We start from the raw sequence: 22,389 nt of genomic DNA, 5'->3' as shown, positions 1-22,389 counted from the left end.
TATGTTCCAGATCCTGCAATGCTGAAAAACTTGACCCAGCATCGAATGAAAGCTGCTGCTTAATTACAGGATGCCTGAAACCAACACCACTAAAATACCTGTATACTTTTGGCTGGTATTGCACCCCCCTTCAATTCAAAGATACCACAGTGCCCCAAAGACTAAGATCCTGATATAGCTTCCGAGCAACCACCTAAAAACTCTCCAGAAACAAGACTTCAACAATGGTTTGCACTATACCTGGAGAATAATACTGGTATTCCAACAGCCGAACATCTTCCACGTGGTGCCCACGTGGACTGGAATACTTGGAAAAGCCTCGACAGAATTCGAATAACAGGATGTTGTAAACAAAACTCATCAAATGGGGCTACCTCACTGGACCAGATAATTATGAGTGTGGGACAACCCAGTCCATGGAACACCTTCTTTCTTGTCCCTTCTTCAATCACCTTGCACAAAAAGAGGACCTTATATCTTGCACAGAAGGAGCAGTTGATTGTGCAAGATACGGGAGGAACATCTTACCATATTTATTGTACATAACTTATGTATAGGTTTTTTCTTCATATTTTACTTAATATTCCCTGTATAATTCACTTATCAAATTTAAGCTGTTCTCATTTATAATGTATCCTAATTTATTGTAAATAATGTTGTACCACTTACTACTGTACCACTTGTGTTTGGATATGAAATAAATATATGATATCCTTAAAAAGATTTCTGTAACACCATATCTCAAAATCAGCTATCCTTTTCTTGTTGGACTTCTTTAGGTTTTCAAGTCTAACATCCATAGGTCGCTGTTGGAAAAACAATAACTGCATCCAAAATCCTCAACCTTGTTCCCATGGTCATAAACACATCCTTCCAGATTTTAGATTGCTGATTTAGCCATTGTTAATCTTCTTCTTCTGATGTTTTCTGAAGAGCAATTCTTCACATTAATAATGGATTCCAGTTACTCAAACTTGCTGAGTTCCTCAATTCTTTCTCCATTAAGGTACACTTGTTTCTCAGGAGTTTCACTGTCTTTATTTCCTTTGCAAACCATAATCTTTGTCTTGCCAGGATTGAGCTGAAGTTCTCTTTATTACTGATCTCATTAACTTTGTCAAGTATTTGTCTTAGCTTCCTTGTCATTACAGATGAATCATCAACATACCTCAGATTACTGATCAATTCACAATCTATTCTATTACTGTCTTGAGCTCATTCAATGCTTCACGCAAAATCTCCTCAGCATAAATACTAAACAAGTGAGGAGAAAGTAGATATCCTTTCGATAACATATCACCTAGAGCTACTCAATGGTTCAGAAATGTAGATGATATTTTTGCTATTTGGAATGGTTCTTCTTATGAATTACAACAATTTCTCTCTAAATTAAACCCCCATCAACCAAGGATCCAGTTCACCCTAGAAGAAGAAGTAAACAAGCAGTTAGTCTTTTTAGATCTTTTAATTCTTCATCAACCAGATGGTAACCTTACATTTCTCAGTTTTTCAGAAGAAGAAGATTCATACAGGCCATTATATCCATGCTGAATCTGATCACCATCCCAGTCAAAAGGCTGAAACTATTAAAACATCATTGCTTCATTGGGCCCAGTCCTTATGTTCTTCAGATGAACTATTACAGAAAGAACTACAACATATTATTTCAATTTTTCTATCTAATGGTTATAAGAATTCTTTCATCAGAAGAGCTTTGAACAGTTTTGGTATCTCTGCCTCTTCAAATACAGAAGAAATAGCTCATAAGGGATAAGAGCAAGGCATTAATGAACACATAACAAAAGTTTTAAACCACAAAATATTTTTGTTGCCTTTTTCCCCATGAGAAAAATCTCCACCTTACTCACTTCTCTAAAGGAAAAGCATCCACATCTCAATTATCCAGGTATTTACCAGATTCCTTGCTCTTGTAGTTATCTTATTTTGGACAAACAGGAAGATATGCTTTTATTCAGCTAGAAGAACACAAGTCTTATATTCAATACCTTGAGCCTGTGAACAGTCTGGAATTGCAGAGCATGTTATCGACACTAGACATAGATTTCATCAGAACGAGACAAGACTTCTTCACAGAAGTTAGTTCCTCATGGAACAGTTTTATAAAGAAACAGAGAGAAAGTGTTAGAGGAGAGAGAGTGAGGGATGCAGGTGAGCATCGAGGAATAGGGTGGTAAGAGGTGAGAAGTGTGAGCACTCAATGATCCGTGGTGTATAAGATAGGATGCGTGAGGAGTGTTTGCCTGGAGGAACAATAGAAAGAATAGCTATGGCAATTAAGAGGAGTGAAAGGGTCAATGAGATGATTGTGATGGTAGGAACGAATGACTTGAGAGGCAATGTAAATTGGGTGGCAAGAGATATGTGATTCTTGCTTGAGATTGTACAAAAGAAAACTCAGAGAGGAAAGATTGTGTGGATGTTGACTAGGTATGATAGTGACGAGCTGAGCAGAAGAGCAGTAATATTGAATAACATAATAGATAGAATGTGTCAGAAGAGAGGATTGGAATATGTGGATGCTTGGAGGGCATATAAGGACAGAAAGGAATTGTATGCAAGAGATTACTTGAATTTGAATGAGGAAGGACATAGGCATCTGGAGAGATTGCTGTTTTCTGAATGAGTCGGTGTGTCAATGCAGGGAAACCAGAATATCCAGAGAGGATGGTCGCAGGGGTGGTCTCTTGTAGGAATGGGTGCTTGGGAGAAGGGGAACGATATCAGGTAAAGCTGAGCCCAATAGAGTCTAGAGGGGAAAATGCTAGGTATAGAAACAGTGGCATTTTTATACTAATGGCAGGAGTATCCAGAATAAAGGAGAGGAATTGGTGGCACCGATAGCATCAGCCTGGCCAAAGATTATTGGGATCACTGTGACGTGGGTGACAGAAGAGGACATAATAACAGGAATAGAAGTAGCAGGGTATAGCATTTTTCGGCAGGATAGGAAGGGAAAGCATGGAGGTGGAATACTGCTTGTGATAAGTGATGACTTATGTCCTCTAAGATTGGGGACTTTGGAAGGCAGTGACAGTGATGATTTTGAAAGCATATGGTGTGACGTAGAGGTGACCAAGACAGGATATTTAGTTGGGTGTTGCTACAAACCAAGGAGCACAGAGGTTGGGGACCATGAGATGTTTAGACAGTTGAGCTTGTCAAGTGCAAGAAGAATGGTTGTTATATATTTTAATTGCAGCAGTATAAATTGGGGAGAGGAACATTCATGTAGCAATAAAGAAATGGAATTTCTAGAATTCTTGAGAGACAAATGTCTTAGTCAACATGCAATAGAGGAAAGAAGAGGTTCAAGAGTCTTGGATTTGGTCATAGCATCAGAAGAGTTGATAATAACTGAGATGACATCTCTCCCACCAGTTGGAGAGAGTGACCATGTGGTTTTGACTTGGAAGATGAATAGACATGCAGGAGTATCAAAGAGATGGGAGCGTATCTGGAATTATAAGGCAGGTGATTATAATAGTCTTAGATATCAACTTGGGGAAGTTTCATGGAGGGAAGAATTTAAAGGCCGGGATATTATTAGTGCTTGAGAAATTGTGAAGGAGTATTTGTTAGCAGCAATAATAAGCTGTATTCCATGAGTGAAGAAGCAGATACACTTTGGTGTAAAGTGGAAAACAATATCAAACAGGAACTGCAGTTGAAAAAGACATTATGGAAGAGGTATAAGGAGAAAGGTGGAGGGCAGATACATGAAAAATATGAGATGCAGGCCAGGAGAGTGAACAGTATGGTAAGGAAGGCGAAACTGGAATATGAGAAGAGATTGGCCCTAAGATCCAAAGACAATCCTAGGGAATTTTTTAGCTATGTGGCCAGTAGAAGGAGAAATTATTGTGGAAGAATGAATGGGATAAAAATGGGAATAGACTGACTGATGCAGAGGACATAGCGGAATTCTACTCTAATTAAGTGTTCAATGAACCTTTTATTGGAGTATTTCATCCTGGAGGAGTAAATTTTAGTACTAGAGGGATAGGGGAGGTTCAAGGTGCAGGAGGAGACTGTGTTCCAATTACTGAGTATTCTGGATGTCAGTAAAGCTGTGGGTCTGGATGGTATTTCACCATGAGTTTTGAGAGAATGTGCTAAAGAACTGACAGCTCCGTTTCACCTGGCTTTGGGTGAAATTTGGGAATGGAAGGAAGGTAAGATAGTGCCATTGCATAAGAGCAGTAGCAGACTGGAAGTGTATATTATAGGCTAGTTTGTGTATCACCAGTAGTTGTGATACTACTGGTGATCTTGGAGAAATTAGTGAGGGACCATATACAGCAGTGGGCAGACGAGGGTAATTTTATCTGTGAGAGTCAACATGGATTTATGAGGGGCTGCTCTTGTTTTAGTAATATGCTAGCCTTTTATAATAAATTACAATAGCAGTTGATGAGGAAAAGGCATATACTGCCATTTTTTTGGATTTAGTGAAGGCATTTGACAGGGTGCCACATGATAATCTGATATTTAAGTTGCAGCACATGGGTTTGGATATCAGGTTGGTCGATTGGATTCAGATTTGGCTGTCCGATAGGTATCAGAGAGTTGTGTATGATGTGGCAGTTTACCTTTATATCAATGACATTGTCAGTAGATTGCAGTGGGATATTCAGTTGTTTGTGGATGATGTGAAGCTTGGAAAGGTTATTAGTGATAATGCAGATGTGGTAGTCCTGCCGGAGGATTTGAATAAGCTAGATAGATGGGGGTGTTAGTTTAATGGAGCAAAATGTAAGGTCTTGAGGTTTGGAACACATTGATGGGATACTTCATACTCTATTCGAGGAGTTGTACTGGAGGAAATAGGGGAGACAAGAGATTTGGGGGTGATGATTGATAGAAACCTGATATTCGGGGAGCATATTTTAAAGGTGGTGAAGGTAACACAGATGATTGCTGCAATACTGAGAAGGACACTGACCTGCAGAGATAAAAGAGTTATCATTCCATTGTATAAGGTCCTTGATCAGACCACACTTAGACTATTGTTCTCAAATTTGGTCCTCATAATTTGAAGGGGATAAATTAACTGTGGAAACGGTAGAGAGGCAGATAACAAAGATGGTTTCAGGACTGTACAATGTTAGTTATGAGGATCAGCAGAGTTTAGGAGAGGTGATATAATTGAGACTTTTAAACTGTTGAGAGATGGTTACAGGGTCGAAACTGGGGAGTTCTTTTGCTTGGCTGAAGAACAGGAAGGAGTGATGACAAGGGGCCATCCCTGGAAGTTACGAAAGAAAGTTGTAAGCAAGAGGGTGAGGAGTGGTTTCTTTGCATGGAGGGTGGTTGAACCATGGAATGCATTGTCTGATAATGTGGTGGAGCGAGAACAGTCAATGAGTTCAAGGATTGGTATGATGGACTTTGCATTTCTTAGTATCACCTCCCACAATGAGTCTTGATAGACTTTGTGTTTTCTAGTGACTTCCCACGATGAATCTTTTGACTTCATGGAGGCCTGAATAATAATAATAATAATAATAATAATAATAATAATAATATGTGAGACTTTACTTCATTCTTCTAACTTAAATAGATCCAATGGTCTTCATCTCCTTTGTGGAAGGTAGTACTTTTTAAATCCGCTAATCTTTCCTAACTTTATTTATTTAATTTAATTGTGTGTGTGTGTGTGTGTGTGTGTGTGTGTGTGTGTGTGTGTGTGTGTGTGTGTGTGTGTGTGTGTGTGTGTGTGTGTGTGTTTAATTTTTTTTTTAATAAGTTAGGAAATTTAATGACTTTTTTTTTATTTATATGATATTAGGTACACTTAGGTGGTGCCTTTTGGAATTGTCAGTTATTGTTTGATTATCTTTTCACATGTACTGAAAATTACTTTGATACTTTTGCAAAATTATAATAATCAAATAATTTTATATGTGAGTTTATTCTAGCATTGTAATTTATTTAAAAGGGTCCTATGTTATTTAAGTTGGCTCTATGGCTGTTTGTTTAACACACTATGGTGTGTGTCGACTTCATTTGAAGCAATGTATTCAAGTTCTCTTGTAATGCCACAACATCTGCTCCACTCCTCTGATTGCTTCAGAGTATTAAAATATTATGCTTTCAGTATGGTGCCTGTTTATCCCTCTAATTTTGCTCAAAAATTCTGTGGTCTCTAGTCTTTGAAAACTTCTGACTTGCTATACAGATAATTACAAATGTTGTTTTTATATTCAAGCCAGATGTTAACAAATATACCAGTCTATCATGTAGGCTAATTGGCAGGCACAAAAGAACCTTATATACTCTAGGATTCACAAGGGTATGAGGCTGATAATTTAGAGAATCGATGAATGTTACTCAGTGGTGTAACATTCTGGGGACCAGGATGTTACACCACTTTACACCACTTTTCAGGATGTTACACCACTTTTAACTTTTCTGGGGACCAGGGCCCTTCCCCCCCCAGGGGGGAAGGGCCCTGGTCCCCAGAAAAGAAAAAGGAAAAAACACTAGAAAATTTTCCAAAAATCTTTTCCTAATTAAAATTCGTTTTTTTTATTTAGGTTGTGTCTGTATCTATTTCTATACTACTTATGAATTAACTGTCACTTAAGGTGGGAATGCTCTATAGCTCTTGGGAATCACGGTTGCTGTGAACGCAAGGCAAACGAAGTAGTTCTTGGGAGGACCAAGTGCTACTTTGTTTGCCCGAGCCTGGCCAGAGGAGATCACGGGTATCATGTATTGCCAATCACTGCAGATGCTCAGTCATATGCTCAGTCATATGCAATGTGTAGTATATATTCTCAAATCGTCTACTCAACTTGGCCCCTCCCCAAGATTAAATCTTGAGTGCCCCCCCAACTGGATGTGTGTGTGTGATTTCAAATGGCATGGAGATTATGTTTATGAAGAATTTTAGCTATCTTTTCATATTTATCTAAGTAAAAGGTGATGGGAATGATTTTGTTCTGATTGTGTATGTTAAGGATGTGGGGGATGCAATATTTTATCTATTTTACAGTGCTTGTATTCTTTGGCTAAAAACAAAAAAATGTGTGGTGGAGATAAACCAAGTTCTGTCATAACTGCTTAAGTCATAGAATCAGACTGAAAGATGTAACTAACATGTCATCTAGGAAGGGAAGACAGATTTATTCATTTTTTATTATTTTGTTGTTTATTTTTTTTTATTGTGTGGTATATTTTTAGATGTTGACTTTTAAATGCATGAAAAATGTAAGGCCATGGAATCAATAGCAAACACATCACCCAAATGGCATAGTCTGACTAATGATGTGTCCTATCAGTAGAAGACAATTCCTGGTTACAGAGTAAATTATTGTTATTATGGGACACCTCCAGGGAGTCCAAAGACTCATCGAGGGGAGGGCACCTACTCTACAACTCTCCGTTTCTACCACTCAATCCACCAACTACGCCGAACCTCATCATCTACACCATTGCCATCTACTGCCCACCATCGCCACTAGTATTTTCACACAGACAATTACAAACATCTATGCCCATGTCAGGATTTGAACCTGCAGTCTTTTGGCTGGAGAGGGCCAATATGCTAACCACTCAGCCAACCAGGCTGCCATCATCAAAAATGACAAGAGCCTTAAAAGAAGCAGATTGTGCTTGCAACTCCATCACCTAAGCTGTAGATGACATCAGATTTGCTATTTTCAGTGTGCGGCTTATTGCCTAGACAGACCATTAGCTCTATCAGTCACATTCAATAATGTTCTCTAAATGATTTTTATTGCAGCTTCGTCAGTGAGAGCTTGAACCATGGAGATAGTAATTAGTACAGTTGCATGTCTTGCATTTCATTAACTGTTTGCACCTTGATTACGTTTAGAGCATGGTTTGACTCTGTGCTGAAGGATTGACAATATTGGAGCTACTTAATAACAAATGACATATTGCTCATAAACAAGCAGCAAAATGATGTGTCATCACAATAGTTTTCCATATTATTGGAAAGTATATTCTACTTTATTAACCCAGTCAACAATAAAGTATATTCCTGTTTTCAGCTATATTTTAACTTAGTTTGAACAAAGAATAAAAATTAACACTTCAAGCATCATCAAATAAATAACTTCCCACTGACAATCTCAAAGACTAAAAACACTTATTTGAGGGAGGGGGGGGGGGAGAATGGCTTTTCATAAGCTACAGCAGTATATGTATATATCTTAGAAAGCTTGCTCTCTGTTATGGGATATCTAAGATAATTTGAAGTGAAGTCAGATGCTTTGTCTTTGGTTACAGTAAGTTAAAATATAGATGAAACAAGAATATTCTTGTCAAGTATATATTTGGCAGGATATTTGGGTAATATATCAATTACTGTATAAATAAACACAATGTTATTTCATTTAGTCCTTTTTCAAAATGGAAATTAGGTCTAATAATTAAAGCTAAACAGTGGAAATATTTTTATTATTTATTAATATTCATGGATATTAATATTTATTAATATTCATGGAATATTAATATTTATTAATATTCATATCCATAAATCTGGAGCCACTTTCACTGACCTAACATCTGCTTATGAGACTGTCTGGATCATGGGCCTCCTCCTAAAACTAGGAAATATTATAAAGTATAAAAAAACTTGATAACTTTTTGAATCTGTTCTCTCCAACAGAAAGATCTGGGTCCATATTGGCGGAAAAAAGAGCAGGTCCAGATTCCTTCACAATGGTCTTCCTCAGGGCTCTGTGTTATCCCCTATACTTTTTAACATCTACATGTATGATCTACCTCATACCAGATCAAACAAGTATTATGTATGCCGATGACCTAGCGATCTTACATCAATCCACCTCCTTTACCAACCTAGAATCAACCTTGAATACAGACCTGAACACCCTGGAAGAGTACTTCAAGCAGTGGTACTTGAAGCCAAATCCAAAGAAAACAGTGTCCTCAGTATTTCACCTGTACAATGCAGAGGCGAATTGACAACTCAACCTTTCTTTCTGTGGAAAAATGGTAGAATACAAGCCTCACCCAAAATACCTTGGAGTTTGCCTGGAAAAAAGCCTAACCTATAAAAGGCACATCATCAACTTCTCCAATAAAATTAAAACCAGAAATAATATAATTTCAAGGCTTGTTGGAACAACCTGGGATTGTGGTGCAGAAGTCCTAAGGTTGTCTGCACTAGCCCTCACATTCTCTGCAGCAGAATATTGTGCCCCTGTCTGGGAAAGAAGCACACACTAACATTATTAGACACCCAGCTAAATTCCCATGTGCACAATTAGTGGGACAGTGAGCAGCACCCCTCTCTGCTGGCTGCCTGTTCTATCTAACATTGCTCCACCACACGTACGGAGAAGACAAGCCTCCATTAAGGAATTTAATAAAGCAACGAGCAACCCACTCCTGCCCCTACACCAGACTCTCATAAACCCACCTAGTCTTCATCTCAAATCTAGAAAGCCTCTCTGGTCCATGGACGAACTCTCTTCAGCTGCACCGCCATCAATATCTGACATATGGAGAGAATACTGGTCCAACAATCTCCCAACAAATGGCTTCCTGGTAGAAGATCCCTGTGCTCCGCAGCCTGGTTTTGATCTTCCTAGGAAGATTTGGTCATCAATAAACAGGATCAGAACTAGTCAGGGAAGATGTGGCTACTTTCTACATAAATGGGAACTGTCAGATCACCCTTATTTTGATTGTTCTCCCATGGCTCAGACGATTACTCATATTGTGTACGACTGCCCAAGGGGCCAATTTCACAGTAGTGGCCTACAGCAGTGCTTCCCAAACTTCTGGATGTCAAGGCCCCCTTTTGAAAAATTAAAATTTTTCACGGCCCCCTCAAAAAAAAAAAAAAATCGTAATATAGACATATATTATTATAATATTTATTGTATTTATATTCAATACAAAACATACACAGCGAATATTGCAAAAATCAAATGCAAATATTACATTTTTAGTATCTTACACATTTCACATGGCACATTATCTGATATTTTTATATAGATAGATATATTGTTATTGTACATTTGCAGTACAAGCACATGAAACGTAAAACATTTAGTAATAAAGAAAGAATTAAAAACATAAAAGAAGTTTAATAACAATTTAATGTGATGGATGTGTTTCAATACTGCTACACCAATATTGGGTGAAATATTTGAAACTGCAATTCTTAGATTTCTGCTTTGAAATGAAACTTATATGAATAAGCATATATTTACTAATATTCATTAAGTGCCGAAATATGCAGGAAGCAAAATTTGTGAACCCGCATCAATGTGTGATTTTTTTCCATTAAAATATAAAAAATAACAAAAGAAATAATAAATAATAAAAATTAAATATGTTTCATTTAAGATAAAAAAAAAATCTACTTAGTCTTAAAAGATTAAAAAAAATCTTTCATTATTTCATGCCCCCCCCCTCCCCTCAACAAAACCTATGGCCCCCAAGGGGACCATGGCCCACAGTTTGAGAAGCGCTGCCCTACAGGACATCCACAAGGTGACGGATGAGGCTTTGAATTGACTTTCCAGCCTGGACCTTGACCTGTAGTTGGTATGGTGGTGGCAGTGGTTATGGAGGAAACAGAAGATCACGGTCCCATCTCACCACAAAGATGTTATTCTCATAGTCACTCTCATAGTCCTCGTCATAGTATCAGCAGAACTCCTCCTCATGTTAGAAGATGATGATACAATGTGAAATGGGCCTCCTCTAATGGATCAAGTTTTCTCACACAAGACACAACTGCTCTCTACTTAAACCTCGGATACAGCTACTTTTATGTTGTGGAGTGTTGTGAGAAAATGCAACACTGTTGTGAGAAAATGCAAAATGCAGCCTTGTCATACTTGGTGCAGCAGGGCGATAATTGTCCCTGGCTTGATTATGACAAATTACTTTTGCTTTATTTTAAAAAAAAAGGAAAGACTTAGAAAGCAGGTTGTGTCTTTTATGTAATGAACTTTTATATGTTAAGATTTTCATCATTTGTTTCTGGAAATTGTGATTGTACTTTTCACTTAGCAGTTTCATGAAGCCATAAGCATAAATAAATAAATATTCATACACGTGGATAGGCTTATGTGTTCGTCAGACATGTTGTAATAGGTTTCACGGTATAAAAAGAACACAGATAATATAAAAAGTACCACTGATTGAAACACTTAACTTACTAAATTCACAATTTCCCCCAGATATATTCCAGCTATTTAAATTCACAGTACAGGCAGGTTATTTTACATGGAAAGGGAAAATATACAAACAGTTAGATGGGACAGCTATGGGTTCACCTCTTTCTCCCCCCTTAGCCAACTTCTACATAGAACATCTGGAAAAATTAGCTATCAACACAGCCACTCTCAAACCTAGTCTCTGGCTATGCTATGTTGACGATGTGTTTGCCATTTGGCCACATGGCTCAGACACATTGAATACATTTTTAGTGCATCTAAATAGCCAGCATCCTAAAATCCACTTTACAATGGAACTAGAAGCCAATGACTGCCTGCCTTTCTTGGACATGCTGATCACACGTCTTCCAGAAAGTTCCTTATCATTTTCTGTTTACAGAAAACCCACACATACAGGGAGATACTTACACAAACAATCACACCATCACCCTTCTCAACAATATGGTATCTTAAAAACACTAACGATAGAGCTAGAGCAATCTGTTCCAATGACATTGCTCTCACTGCTGAACTTTCTCACCTACGTCAAACCTTCTTAAACAATGGTTATAATCCCCGTAAAATAGATAACATACTAAATGCTACCCATAAATCCCCTCTATCTACCACAGAAGACTACAACAAAACCATCACCATCCCATACATTAAAGGCACATCTGAAAAGATATCTAGGGTGCTTAACAAACACCAGTTACGCACAGTATTTAAACCTTATATAAAATTAGCAACTCTCATCCGTTCACCTAAGGACAAATGCACTCCTTTATCACATCCAGGTGTCTATGAAGTACCCTGTTCTTGCCATCAAGCCTACTACGGACAGACAGGAAGAAATGTGGACATCCGCCCCAGTGAACACAAAAAATATATCCGACACTTTCGCTATGGTAAGTCGGGTCTGGCAGACCATACTTTGGATACCCCCTGCACACAGGATCAATTGGAAAGAAACAAAAGTAATGCACAGAAGCTACAAGTCAGAGAGGTTGTTCCTGGAATCAACAGAAGCCTTGAAACATACTCCAAACCTTAACAAGTATAGCTGTATAAATCTACCAAAGATTTGGGAGACAGTCATCCTAAGACCAAATTAATATTTATTACTTTTATTTTTTATCATTTGGACTACTATTTCAAAACTTTGAATTTTTTTTTTTTTTTTTTTTTTTAACCTAGATGGCGCCATATTAGGACTTTAGTCTTGTGTTGCACGCTGCAATCACTTATACTGTCCCCACTGTTACACCGGATTGTGGTTGTCTTGCCCTTGTAACAAACTTTGTGTTGTGTGCTCTGAAGATGCTGGATATAATACCAGCGAAATTAGCTTTTAAGTTAATAAATAGTTATTTTCTTAACCATCTGTGTTCTTTTTATACCGTGAAACCTATTACAACAAATAAATATTCATGGATATAATTACTTCACTTTTTTTCTATTTGGTGTTTTAATTTGTAATTACTATACATATGAGATTTTATTGACTCTAATATTCCTTTCTATAGGCTACCGTCATGTAAGACTTAGGAATCCACAAAACATGGCACTTCCTCTTTCAACATTATTTATATATTCCAAATGGGAAGAGGAAGGTCTTGAACTCCCACAGGCAAATGATGAACATGACACATCTGCTTCTGGTAGAAAAGCTCGCCTGCGTGGAAAAGATGGTGGTCTATCAATGGATTGTGGTCGAACAGAGTGGAAAGAAGTATGACTAAGTTTAACCCCTCAGCAAAGTTTCATGCACTATGTATTGAGCATGCAGTTTACCCTGCGCTACCGTCACGAATTACAAAAAGTTACTTAGTATTTATTAGATAGCCTCACCCAGTATTTGCCACACAGAAACACATAGTAATTAGTACAGTTGCATGTCTTGCATTTCATTAACTGTTTGCACCTTGATGATGTTTAGAGCATGGTTTGACTCTGTGCCGAAGGATTAATACTGACCTCTTTAAATATATCGATAAACTAGTATTGTTAAATGCATGTAATGAGTGCATTTTTAAGTTTTAGAATTTGCAGTGAATAGGAATAGTCTTCCAGATCATGACAATTTCCTCTGCAATGTGATATTAATATTCAATACAATTGCTATATGTTAATTGAAAGGGAGATGGTAAATCCCGTTTTATTTTATAGCCGGGTCCGAAACTCGGATTGTATCCATAGAGTTATTCATGCCAAAAAAACTATTGGCGAGCCCAAGTGTAAATGATCAATTGGGTAGTACAACATCAGGGCAACTCCATGCAAAGGTGGAGCAAGATCCATCACTAACTTTAATATTCTCTCATAATGTAAAACCCAGCTCCTAAGAGATGTATATATATTGTTTTACATTATGAGAAGAGGTCACTACCCAGACCGGTTTCAACCTTTTTTGAGGTCTCATCAGTGAGTAGGTAGACCTGGAATATCAAGGTTTTTAAGTGAACACAAACGTACATACCTCTACTATCGAATTGCTGAAGTGGTGCACTCCTATATTGTAAATTATTGTTAATTACTAAGATAAGCCGAAAGGCTATTTTATTGGTGAATTTGTTAATTGAAAGGGAGATGGTAAATCCCTTTAATTTTATAGCCGGGTCCGAAACTTGGATCGAAATCCATAGAGTTTCATGCCGATAAAACTATTAGCGAGCCCAAGTGTAAATGATCAATTGGGTAGTACAACACCAGGGCAACTCCATGCATAGGTGGAGCAAGATCCGTCACTAACATTAATATTCTCTCATAATGTAAAACCCAGCTCCTAAGAGGTAAAATAGCCTTTCGGCTTATCTTAGTAATTAATAATTGCTATATGTTATTTTCTACTGTATTTCTTTCGATCAAGATTAGATTTTTTTTTTTATGCTCTTGACTTTTAAACTTCTTCCATTATCTCAGTGGCATAGCTGGGGGGGTCCCCCCAGGCGGCACTTTGAACCTTTTTGAACTTTTGCAGTTAATTCTAAAATACAGTCTCGAGAACCTAGTTCCAAATAATGCAATACTACTGCGAATTTTCCTCACAATTGCCACATGTGTTGGTAGTTGTGAGAGGAGTTTTTCAAAATAAAATTGATTAAGAATTACCTACATTACTATGAAATAGACTTTGCCAATGTCATCGATGATTTTGCTAACAGAAAAGCAAGAAAAATAACATTTTAGAATGTTGAAATTACAGTTATGCTTCAAAAATAAACACAGTGTTTTAATTTATTTCCCCATACGTCGTTTTACCTTTTCATAGTATTTTTGGTCTGTATTGAGAGGGGCTGCCCCAGGCAGCAAAAGCTCTAGCTACACCACTGCATTATCTGAGTATATTTAATTTTTGTTTTTTTCTGACTACATTTCTAATCTTACAACTGAGCAAAATGAAAAACAGGGAAAATATGAAAAATTATATTGCATGTGATCTAGTATGATATCATCTACAGGTAGTATATCAAAATATGCAGCATTTTCTTAAAGCCAATAAAGAGTTATTTCAAACACATGACCACATGAAAATATAGGCCAAAAGCAATTAGTCAAATTTACTTGGCAAGCAGAAATGAAAGTTGATGCTTGTGGAGGAGCAGAATGCAGTATGTGAAAGTATTGCATGTAATTCCATAACAGGTAGTGGTGTAAGTGTTGTTGGTTCGTATATCTCTGATATTGATATATCGAGGCAATATAATTAACTTTATCCTTTCCTACTTCAGCTGCTATATAAAATTCTATCACATGTACCTCTTTCTTAAGTCGGTTGCGTCATTGTTATGTGATCTTCATTAATTTTAGTCTTATCGTTATGTCTCGCTTCGTTTATACCTTTTCTTACATAATTTAACCTTTTAAGGGCCACCAGAAATTACCTGTTCCCTGAATTCCATGAGTTATCCTGGTCACTCAGGCAAAATTTATTTTTTATCTGCGCCAGCCTGGGCCTTAAGGTTAGAGATAAACTCAGACTTTAGGGTAATCATAGAATATCAGGTGCCACTAATAATGTTAATTGAATTCATAGAAGCCTTGGGTTCTCTGGCTTATTTTATTTGCAGTCGTGCCCTACTACTTTCAATTGGGGTATTCCCGCACACACGATCACAGGTTCGAAGTTTTACGAAGGGTCATGGTCAGTCATCATGATCAGAAACACATGTAAGTAAGGAACCAAAATATTTATTAAAGTCATTATATAATGCCATACAAGTTAAAGTAGTTATCAATTCTAATTTAATCTTCTCCCTTTCTCTCACCCTCTCACTCTTAAAACAATTATGCATTGACTTCAAAATGTTAGCAAATTCAATAACTCAACGTATAATACATTCTTAATTACAGCTCAATTGGACATTAAGGCATTTCAGCACATAAATAATCTCTCTCAGATTAATTACGACAGAATCTCTATCTAACTGAAAGTTCTTAAAGTTCATTTCAAAAGCATAGTCATTTACATAAATCTTAGTTCTTCACTCTTTCTTCCATTACAGATTTTAAGATGCATTCTCTTAACACTGTTAGTCAATTCTCAAAAGGGGTTAGAACAAGTGAGAGTACTTATCTATTCTTTATCGGTTTTCTTCCATCCCTCCTTCTTTGTTTCGACTCTGGTTGTCTCGATCTTATCGCCACGTGGGTTACACATGCTCTTCTGAGCTGGGCGCTATCTCTCTGCTAGGGTTTTACGTCGATGACCTTCTCATTGACGGCCTACGGTTGATCTTGCTGAAATCTGCTGCGGTGTCATGCCGGAACTTTTGATAAGTCAGCCCTCAAAAATGAGAGCTGAACTGCGATGAACTCCTGGAGCACACGAAGTGAAATGCAGGAACAAGAAAAAATGGGGTGATTTACTTTCGTGTCGTGGGTTTTATACGCTCCCATAGAGCGCCACCTTTCCGAGTTTGAATTTCTTTTATCGTCTCACCCATTGGTCTCAGGCTGGGTAACTTCACCGATCAACATACGGGACTTCTTGTTTCCGAGAACGTATGCATCATAATGTCTTCTCAGATGTGATGCCCACGGGTGCTTACGCTGCTCTTATAGTATTAGGGCGATCTTTGCCCTATGTTGCTGAATAATATGCATTCTTTCATTTATAATATTTCACTAATGATTTCTCTCATATCTGCCCCTTTTTTCTGACTTACATTCATGCTAGACATATAGATATATTAATTTAAATTCACATAATTCACAGTTTATCGTGCAAGATGTTATTACAAAAAAAAACATGGTTACACTGCGCTAAAAGATAAGTATGCATATATATGTTTTTTTTTTTTGTTGATTGTTAGATTCTGGAATGGTGACGTCATGTAAAATTTGAAGTCGCCTATTTCAGATCTAACAGTGTAATCGTGATATTCAGTATGTTGTATAACTCAGATGGAATGCTCGGAGATCATTTCTGATGCAAAATTTTGGATATCTTCTTCATTAAAGAAAATGATAACTAGACACATTAGGTAGTAAATGACCTTTGTCACCTGGTAAACTATTCGCACCCTACTTATTAGAGCCCTAACATGGCCACTGTGCATTTGCCATGTTTGGTTAACTTCAGCATGGGTTCCAGCTTCCCTAACACTTTTCCATGCAGTGCGAATGATGTCCTTCATATTCTTAGAGACCCAAAACCTCCTTAATTTCAAGATCCTATCCTAATTTATGCTCACGCATAGACCCACACATTTTACCATCTAGGCAGTCAGAACTGAAATCATCCTGCAGAATAGATTGATTACTCCTTATTCCTGGAGGTGTCCTATGTCTGTAGAAGCATGTGTTCATGGGCTGGTTTGCCTGTTCTGGTGGGACGAAAAACCCAAGTTTCCAGTTGAAAAAAAAACCCCTGGCTAACTCACCTTTAGTGGAAAGAGACCAAATAAAGGTTCCTCACATCACTGATGGGAATCAAACCCAGGTCTTACCAACAAAAGGTCGTCATCCATAATGACTGAGCTAAGGAGACTAATTTCAAGGGTACAGCAATAAAATAGTTTCAGGGTAGCTGTCAGATATTACCAGGCCTTGAACTTGATGGTAATATGTCAGACATCCTGATTAGCTGTCACATAATCTGGTAGATACTCTGCCAGCTGGTGCCTGGAAGGGGTGAGATAGGTTTGGTGTGTGTGTGTGGGAGGCACTGTTGAGGCTATGTTATCGCAATGCGACTGGTCTTGCTCTATATGCCTAAGAGTCTCTGTCATCTCACTCTATGTCTTTACTCCCTGTTTCACTATTCCCAGTTCAAACCATGAAAAGCACAACAAATGATCATATTGTCACTGCAATAAAAAAATAAAAAAAAAACTCCCATAAAAATTAATTCCATCAAAAATTAGAAAACAGATAAAATATCATAACCAGCAAAAAAAAAAAAAAAAAAAAAAAACCATATGCACATACAAAAATCCTTCCAAAAAATCACTTTCACATCCACATACATCCATCGCATAAATTTCCAATATAAATGACTTGCATGATCACCTGTAGATAACTAGACCAGATCCCCTATTTTTGAAAACTAAACTGAAGCTTCAACATTACAGTCCACCTTAACTGCCCAAATTACACTGTCTCTGTCTCAAGTCTCTCCACCATCACTCATCTGTCATCTCTTCCACCTTCTTTAGAATTCCTCCACTAATTGTATACACTATATCTCAACTGTTTTTACCAAATTTCAAGACCTTGCACTTTGCAACATTTGGACCAGTGATGGAACTGATAGTTCCATCACTGGTCCACTCAATAATGCATGTGAAAGCCAATCATCCTCTTCAGATCCTCATTTAAAGCCACATCATCTCCTCTACTCCTCATAGTTCTTCCCAAATTTGCATTATCAGCAAACACGGCATATCTCCATTTCAGTCTGTCCCAATATCATTAACGCACATATTAAAAAATAATGGTGACAAGACAGACCTCCCTCCAGTACTACACTAGTGAGTACTGGAGGGAGGTCCTTCCTCTTTTGAGATACCACATCCTTCAAACACAATGCACTTATTCCTATCTGAAAGCCAATCATCCAACTCACTAATTCTTATTATTATTATGTTGGTGTCCAAAACTTGATGACGAACACTGTTTCTGAAGATTACAAAGATTAAATATGATTTATCTGCAAATTCAGATAAATCATATTTATCTGAATTTGCAGATATATATGATTCATATATAACTGATGATTTTGAGTAGAAAGCAGGTACACATTCAAATTTTCGAATTGTGCCAGAACGGGTCACGTGGTAGCACTTAACAGGATAAAAGGCAAAAGACTGCACAAAGCGAATGGTGCTTGGAATTTTTTTTCATGAAGAAATAAAGTTGTAAACTTGATTGTCTTGTAATTTCTCAAAGTTAGTATGTAATTATTTCATGCAGGGAAGAATTATTGGAAAACTTGAAGAAGGCAGCAGAATTACTTATATTGCCAGAGACTTTGGAATCTCACATAGCATTGAATCCATGCTCTGAGTAGCATTTAAGATTTGTTCCAGATATTTGCTAAGATGTTGTCCTTTTTGGTTATAACAGTAAAACATAATTGTCGCACCAAGTCGGGTCACATTGCATGTTGGCTCCATTCAAGCACAGGTACATGGATATCTCGACAAACTGCAGCAAGATGTCTATGACAAGATGGCCTCTACACCCCAAGGCCTATAGTCTTCATCCCTTTATCCACACCTCATCACAGAGCATGTTTTCAGTGGTGTTGTATTAAAAAAAAAATTGAACAAGACACCAATGGGCTAACATACTATTTACAGATGAGAGTCGTTTTAGTCTTTCTTCCAATTCTAGATTACACTTGATCCAGCGTGAAAGTAGTACTGCTTACCATCACAAGGATGTCCTTGAAAGGGATGGATAAGGTGCTGCTGGGGTCATGGTGTGGAGAAGTATTATTCTTAATGGCCTCACTGAGCGCTAGAAGTGCTGGAAAAAAGGAACTATAACTGGTGAATAATATTGCAATGAAGATCTGCAATATCATGTTCAATTGTTCCATGGTGCTGTAGGCAAAGACTTTGTTTTTATGAATGACAATGCCACGCATCGTACATGAGCAGTGAAGATACTTCTGGAGACCAAGGATATTTATTAAATCAAGTGGCCAGCATGCTCCCCATATCTCAACCCCCCATAGAACACATTTATGACTAAATAGGGAGATGCATTGCTGCTCAAAATTCCCTTCCAGAAAAACAAACAAGGCCTTACCTCAAGAACTCCTGAGTCACTTCGTGCTAAACATGGTTATGACATTGTGAGTGATGCATCATGGTTCATGATGTACATATTTTGTACTGATATGTCTCTCTCTGCATAATTTTCTGTAAGCATTGTACATTACAATGTACAATGAATGCAGATACAATAAATAAACTCATTCATTGTATCTGTATTCACCACAGTGCCAGTCAGTGAATTCCTCTCACCAGCCACTCTCCGTGAAAAGAACCTTCTCCTTCTCTCCCTGCTCATACCCTCCTTATACTGCCTGCAAGTAAAAGAGAGAAGGAGTAAAACACTTTGTTCTACTCCTTCTCTCTCTTTGTATGAAAAATTTCTTTGCTATTAACATGGTAAGAACCCTTTACCAACTTAAATGTCTCAATCATATCCCCTCTCTTCTTCCTATTCACAAGGCTTTGCAAACTGTACTTCTCAATCTGTCCTCATATCCCACATCCCAAAATCCAGTTACCACCTTAGTTAGTCTTTTCTGGACCCTTTCCAATATATCCTCATCACCGTGAAGACTAGGGAACCAAAGCTATGTATAATGTCCATATGAGGCCTGATCGAGTACTTATGCAATGGAATCAAACTTCTTATTTTTTGTTGGTTATGATCTCCTCTGCTTCATTCCCTTAATGTAAGTGTGATGTTTTCATAGCTGGTATGTGACCTCTGAACTTCAGATTCTTGTCTACCACCACTTCAAGGTCTCTTATCTCTTCAACTTCCTCCAAAAGGAGGATGTTTGCAGATGATGCAAAGTTGGGATGAACCATGAAGAGTAGAGAAGATGTTGTGGCCTTACAAGAAGACTTGAATAAATTGAGAGATTGGGCACGGAAATGGGGATGTAAGTTCAATGTTGCAAAATGTAAGGTTTTAAAATTTGGAAAACAATGATGGGATGCAGAATTTATGCTTGGTGAGGATATATTGTTGGAGGTAGAGAGATCTTGGGGTGATAGTGGATAAGGATCTGAAATTTAGAGTACACATCGCCAAAATTGTGAAGACAGCACAAAGGCTTCTGGGAATGATGCAGAGGACATTGACGTGTAGAAGTAGGGAGATTCTTATTCCATTGTATAAGGCTTTGATTAGGCCACACATGGACTATTGTGCCCAGATTTGGTCACCTGGTTTTCAGAAGGACGAAGAGATGTTGGAATGGGTCCAAAGGCAATTGACTAAGGTACTTTCTAACCTCTGGAATGTCGAGTATGAGGAAAGATTGAGAAGATGTAATTTGCAGAGTGGTGGACAGGAGGAAGAGGGGAGATATGATAGAGACCTACAAGTTAGTAAGGGGTTGTTATAGGATCAATGCTGGAGAAGTTCTACAGAAAATAGTAGGAGAAAGGGGGAGAACCAGAGGTCATCCCTGGAAACTGTATAAAGAGGGTGTGAGTAGGGGAGTGAGAAGCAGGTTTTTTCATGCAGAATTGTAAATGATTGGAATGCCTTGCCTGAGTGTGTGGTGTCTGCAAGGAGTTTGAGTGTGTTTAAGACACAGTATGATGAGCTGTGTATGTGTGTGATAAAAGGACCTCCCAGATGAGTCTTTGACTCCATGAGGTCTTGGGGTAATAATGGTAATAAAATTTCCTCACCAAGTGTATGCTTTGCATCTGATTCCTGACTATCAAATTTCAGACCCTTACACTTTTCAACATTGAATTGAAAGTACCATACTGTTGTCCACTCACACAATCTATTCAAATCCTCTGTAAGACCACAACATATGCTTGATTCCTCATCACTCTCCCCTTTTTCATTCATCTGTAAATAGTTGTATAGGACCAGTTATCCCAATATCATTAATATACAAATTAAATAACAGTGGTCCCAAAACAGACCCGTGTGGCACATAAGTAATGACTTCCTTCTTTTGATATAGTCTCACCCCCACTAGCACAACTTGCTCATACCTATCTTAGAGCCAGCCATTTGTCCAATTCACTAGTCTGTTATCCAGTGACATCTGCTTCAGTTTAGTGACCAACTTATGGTGTAGCAATCTGTCTATCTAAAGTCTTTGCAGAATTTGAGCATATTACTGTATGTACATCTCCCTTGTTCAATATATTCATCATCTTGTTATAGTACATAAGCAGGTTGGTAAAACGAAAACTCCCTTATCACACCAACGCTGGCTAGCACAAAGATTACCACTGTTATCAACTCACTTTTGTATCCTATTTCTCACCAACTTCTCCAATACTTTAACTATGACTCCAATTATACAGTTTAGCCTGTAATTTGTTGCCTTGGTTATCATCACCTTTGTGAAGTGGAACAATTTTGCCTTCCTTCCACTTCTTTGGTATTTGTGCTGTTTCAAGACTCTTAAACAGGTAGGTCAAGGCTGATGCTAACTACTATCGCCTTATTGACATCTAACTTAATTCCATATAGCTCTTCTCACCATTAAATCTTCTCTCATTTCATTCTCTACACTTGAGCTTCTGATTTCACACTGAGGATGAAACATCCAGATGAACTGCTCACAGAATACCTCAACTATCCTTTGCAGCAGTTACCAATCTCCCATTTTCACTCATTAACATCGTCTTACCATAACCGTTCTTCTTTCTACTTGCTACATAGAAAATTCTCTGTGACCAAGATGACAACTTCATCAGGCCAAGAAAAATCTTGAGGATTTTTCTTTGCCTGATTTGCTAATTTCTGCTTGTACTGCACTTTTGTTGTCTGTAACAGCTGAGTCACATTTCTGGCCTGTTCTTTATACTATTTTCGCAACTGATTGTTACCATTATTCATCTCATACTGTCTCCAAAGTACTTTCTTCTTCCAGATTTCATGCTTAAGTTCCTCATTCATCTATTTCACACCTATGTTATTCACTCTTTAGGAATTGAGAATACAGTCACACAACTGATGCTGTTATGTATTTCTTTGT

General features: G+C 37.7%; 1 protein-coding gene across 1 annotated transcript in view; it reads left to right on the top strand.

Annotated features, from left to right (window-relative positions):
* Window positions 1–22,389, top strand: part of LOC150110581 (uncharacterized) — an 851,360-nt gene that overhangs the window by 685,445 nt on the left and 143,526 nt on the right. The window contains 1 exon segment of the mRNA XM_090402114.1: window positions 12,713–12,918. Coding sequence (XP_090258240.1) covers window positions 12,713–12,918 — 206 coding nt within the window.

The sequence above is a fragment of the Typopeltis vanoorti genome, chromosome 1 (genome assembly GCF_054136105.1).
Source record: "Typopeltis vanoorti isolate ZY-2024b chromosome 1, IOZ_Tvanoo_1.0, whole genome shotgun sequence".
NCBI classification, from domain to species: Eukaryota; Metazoa; Arthropoda; class Arachnida; order Uropygi; family Thelyphonidae; genus Typopeltis; species Typopeltis vanoorti.
Note: the sequence above shows the minus strand (reverse complement) of the source record. Positions and strands in the feature narration are given on the sequence as shown.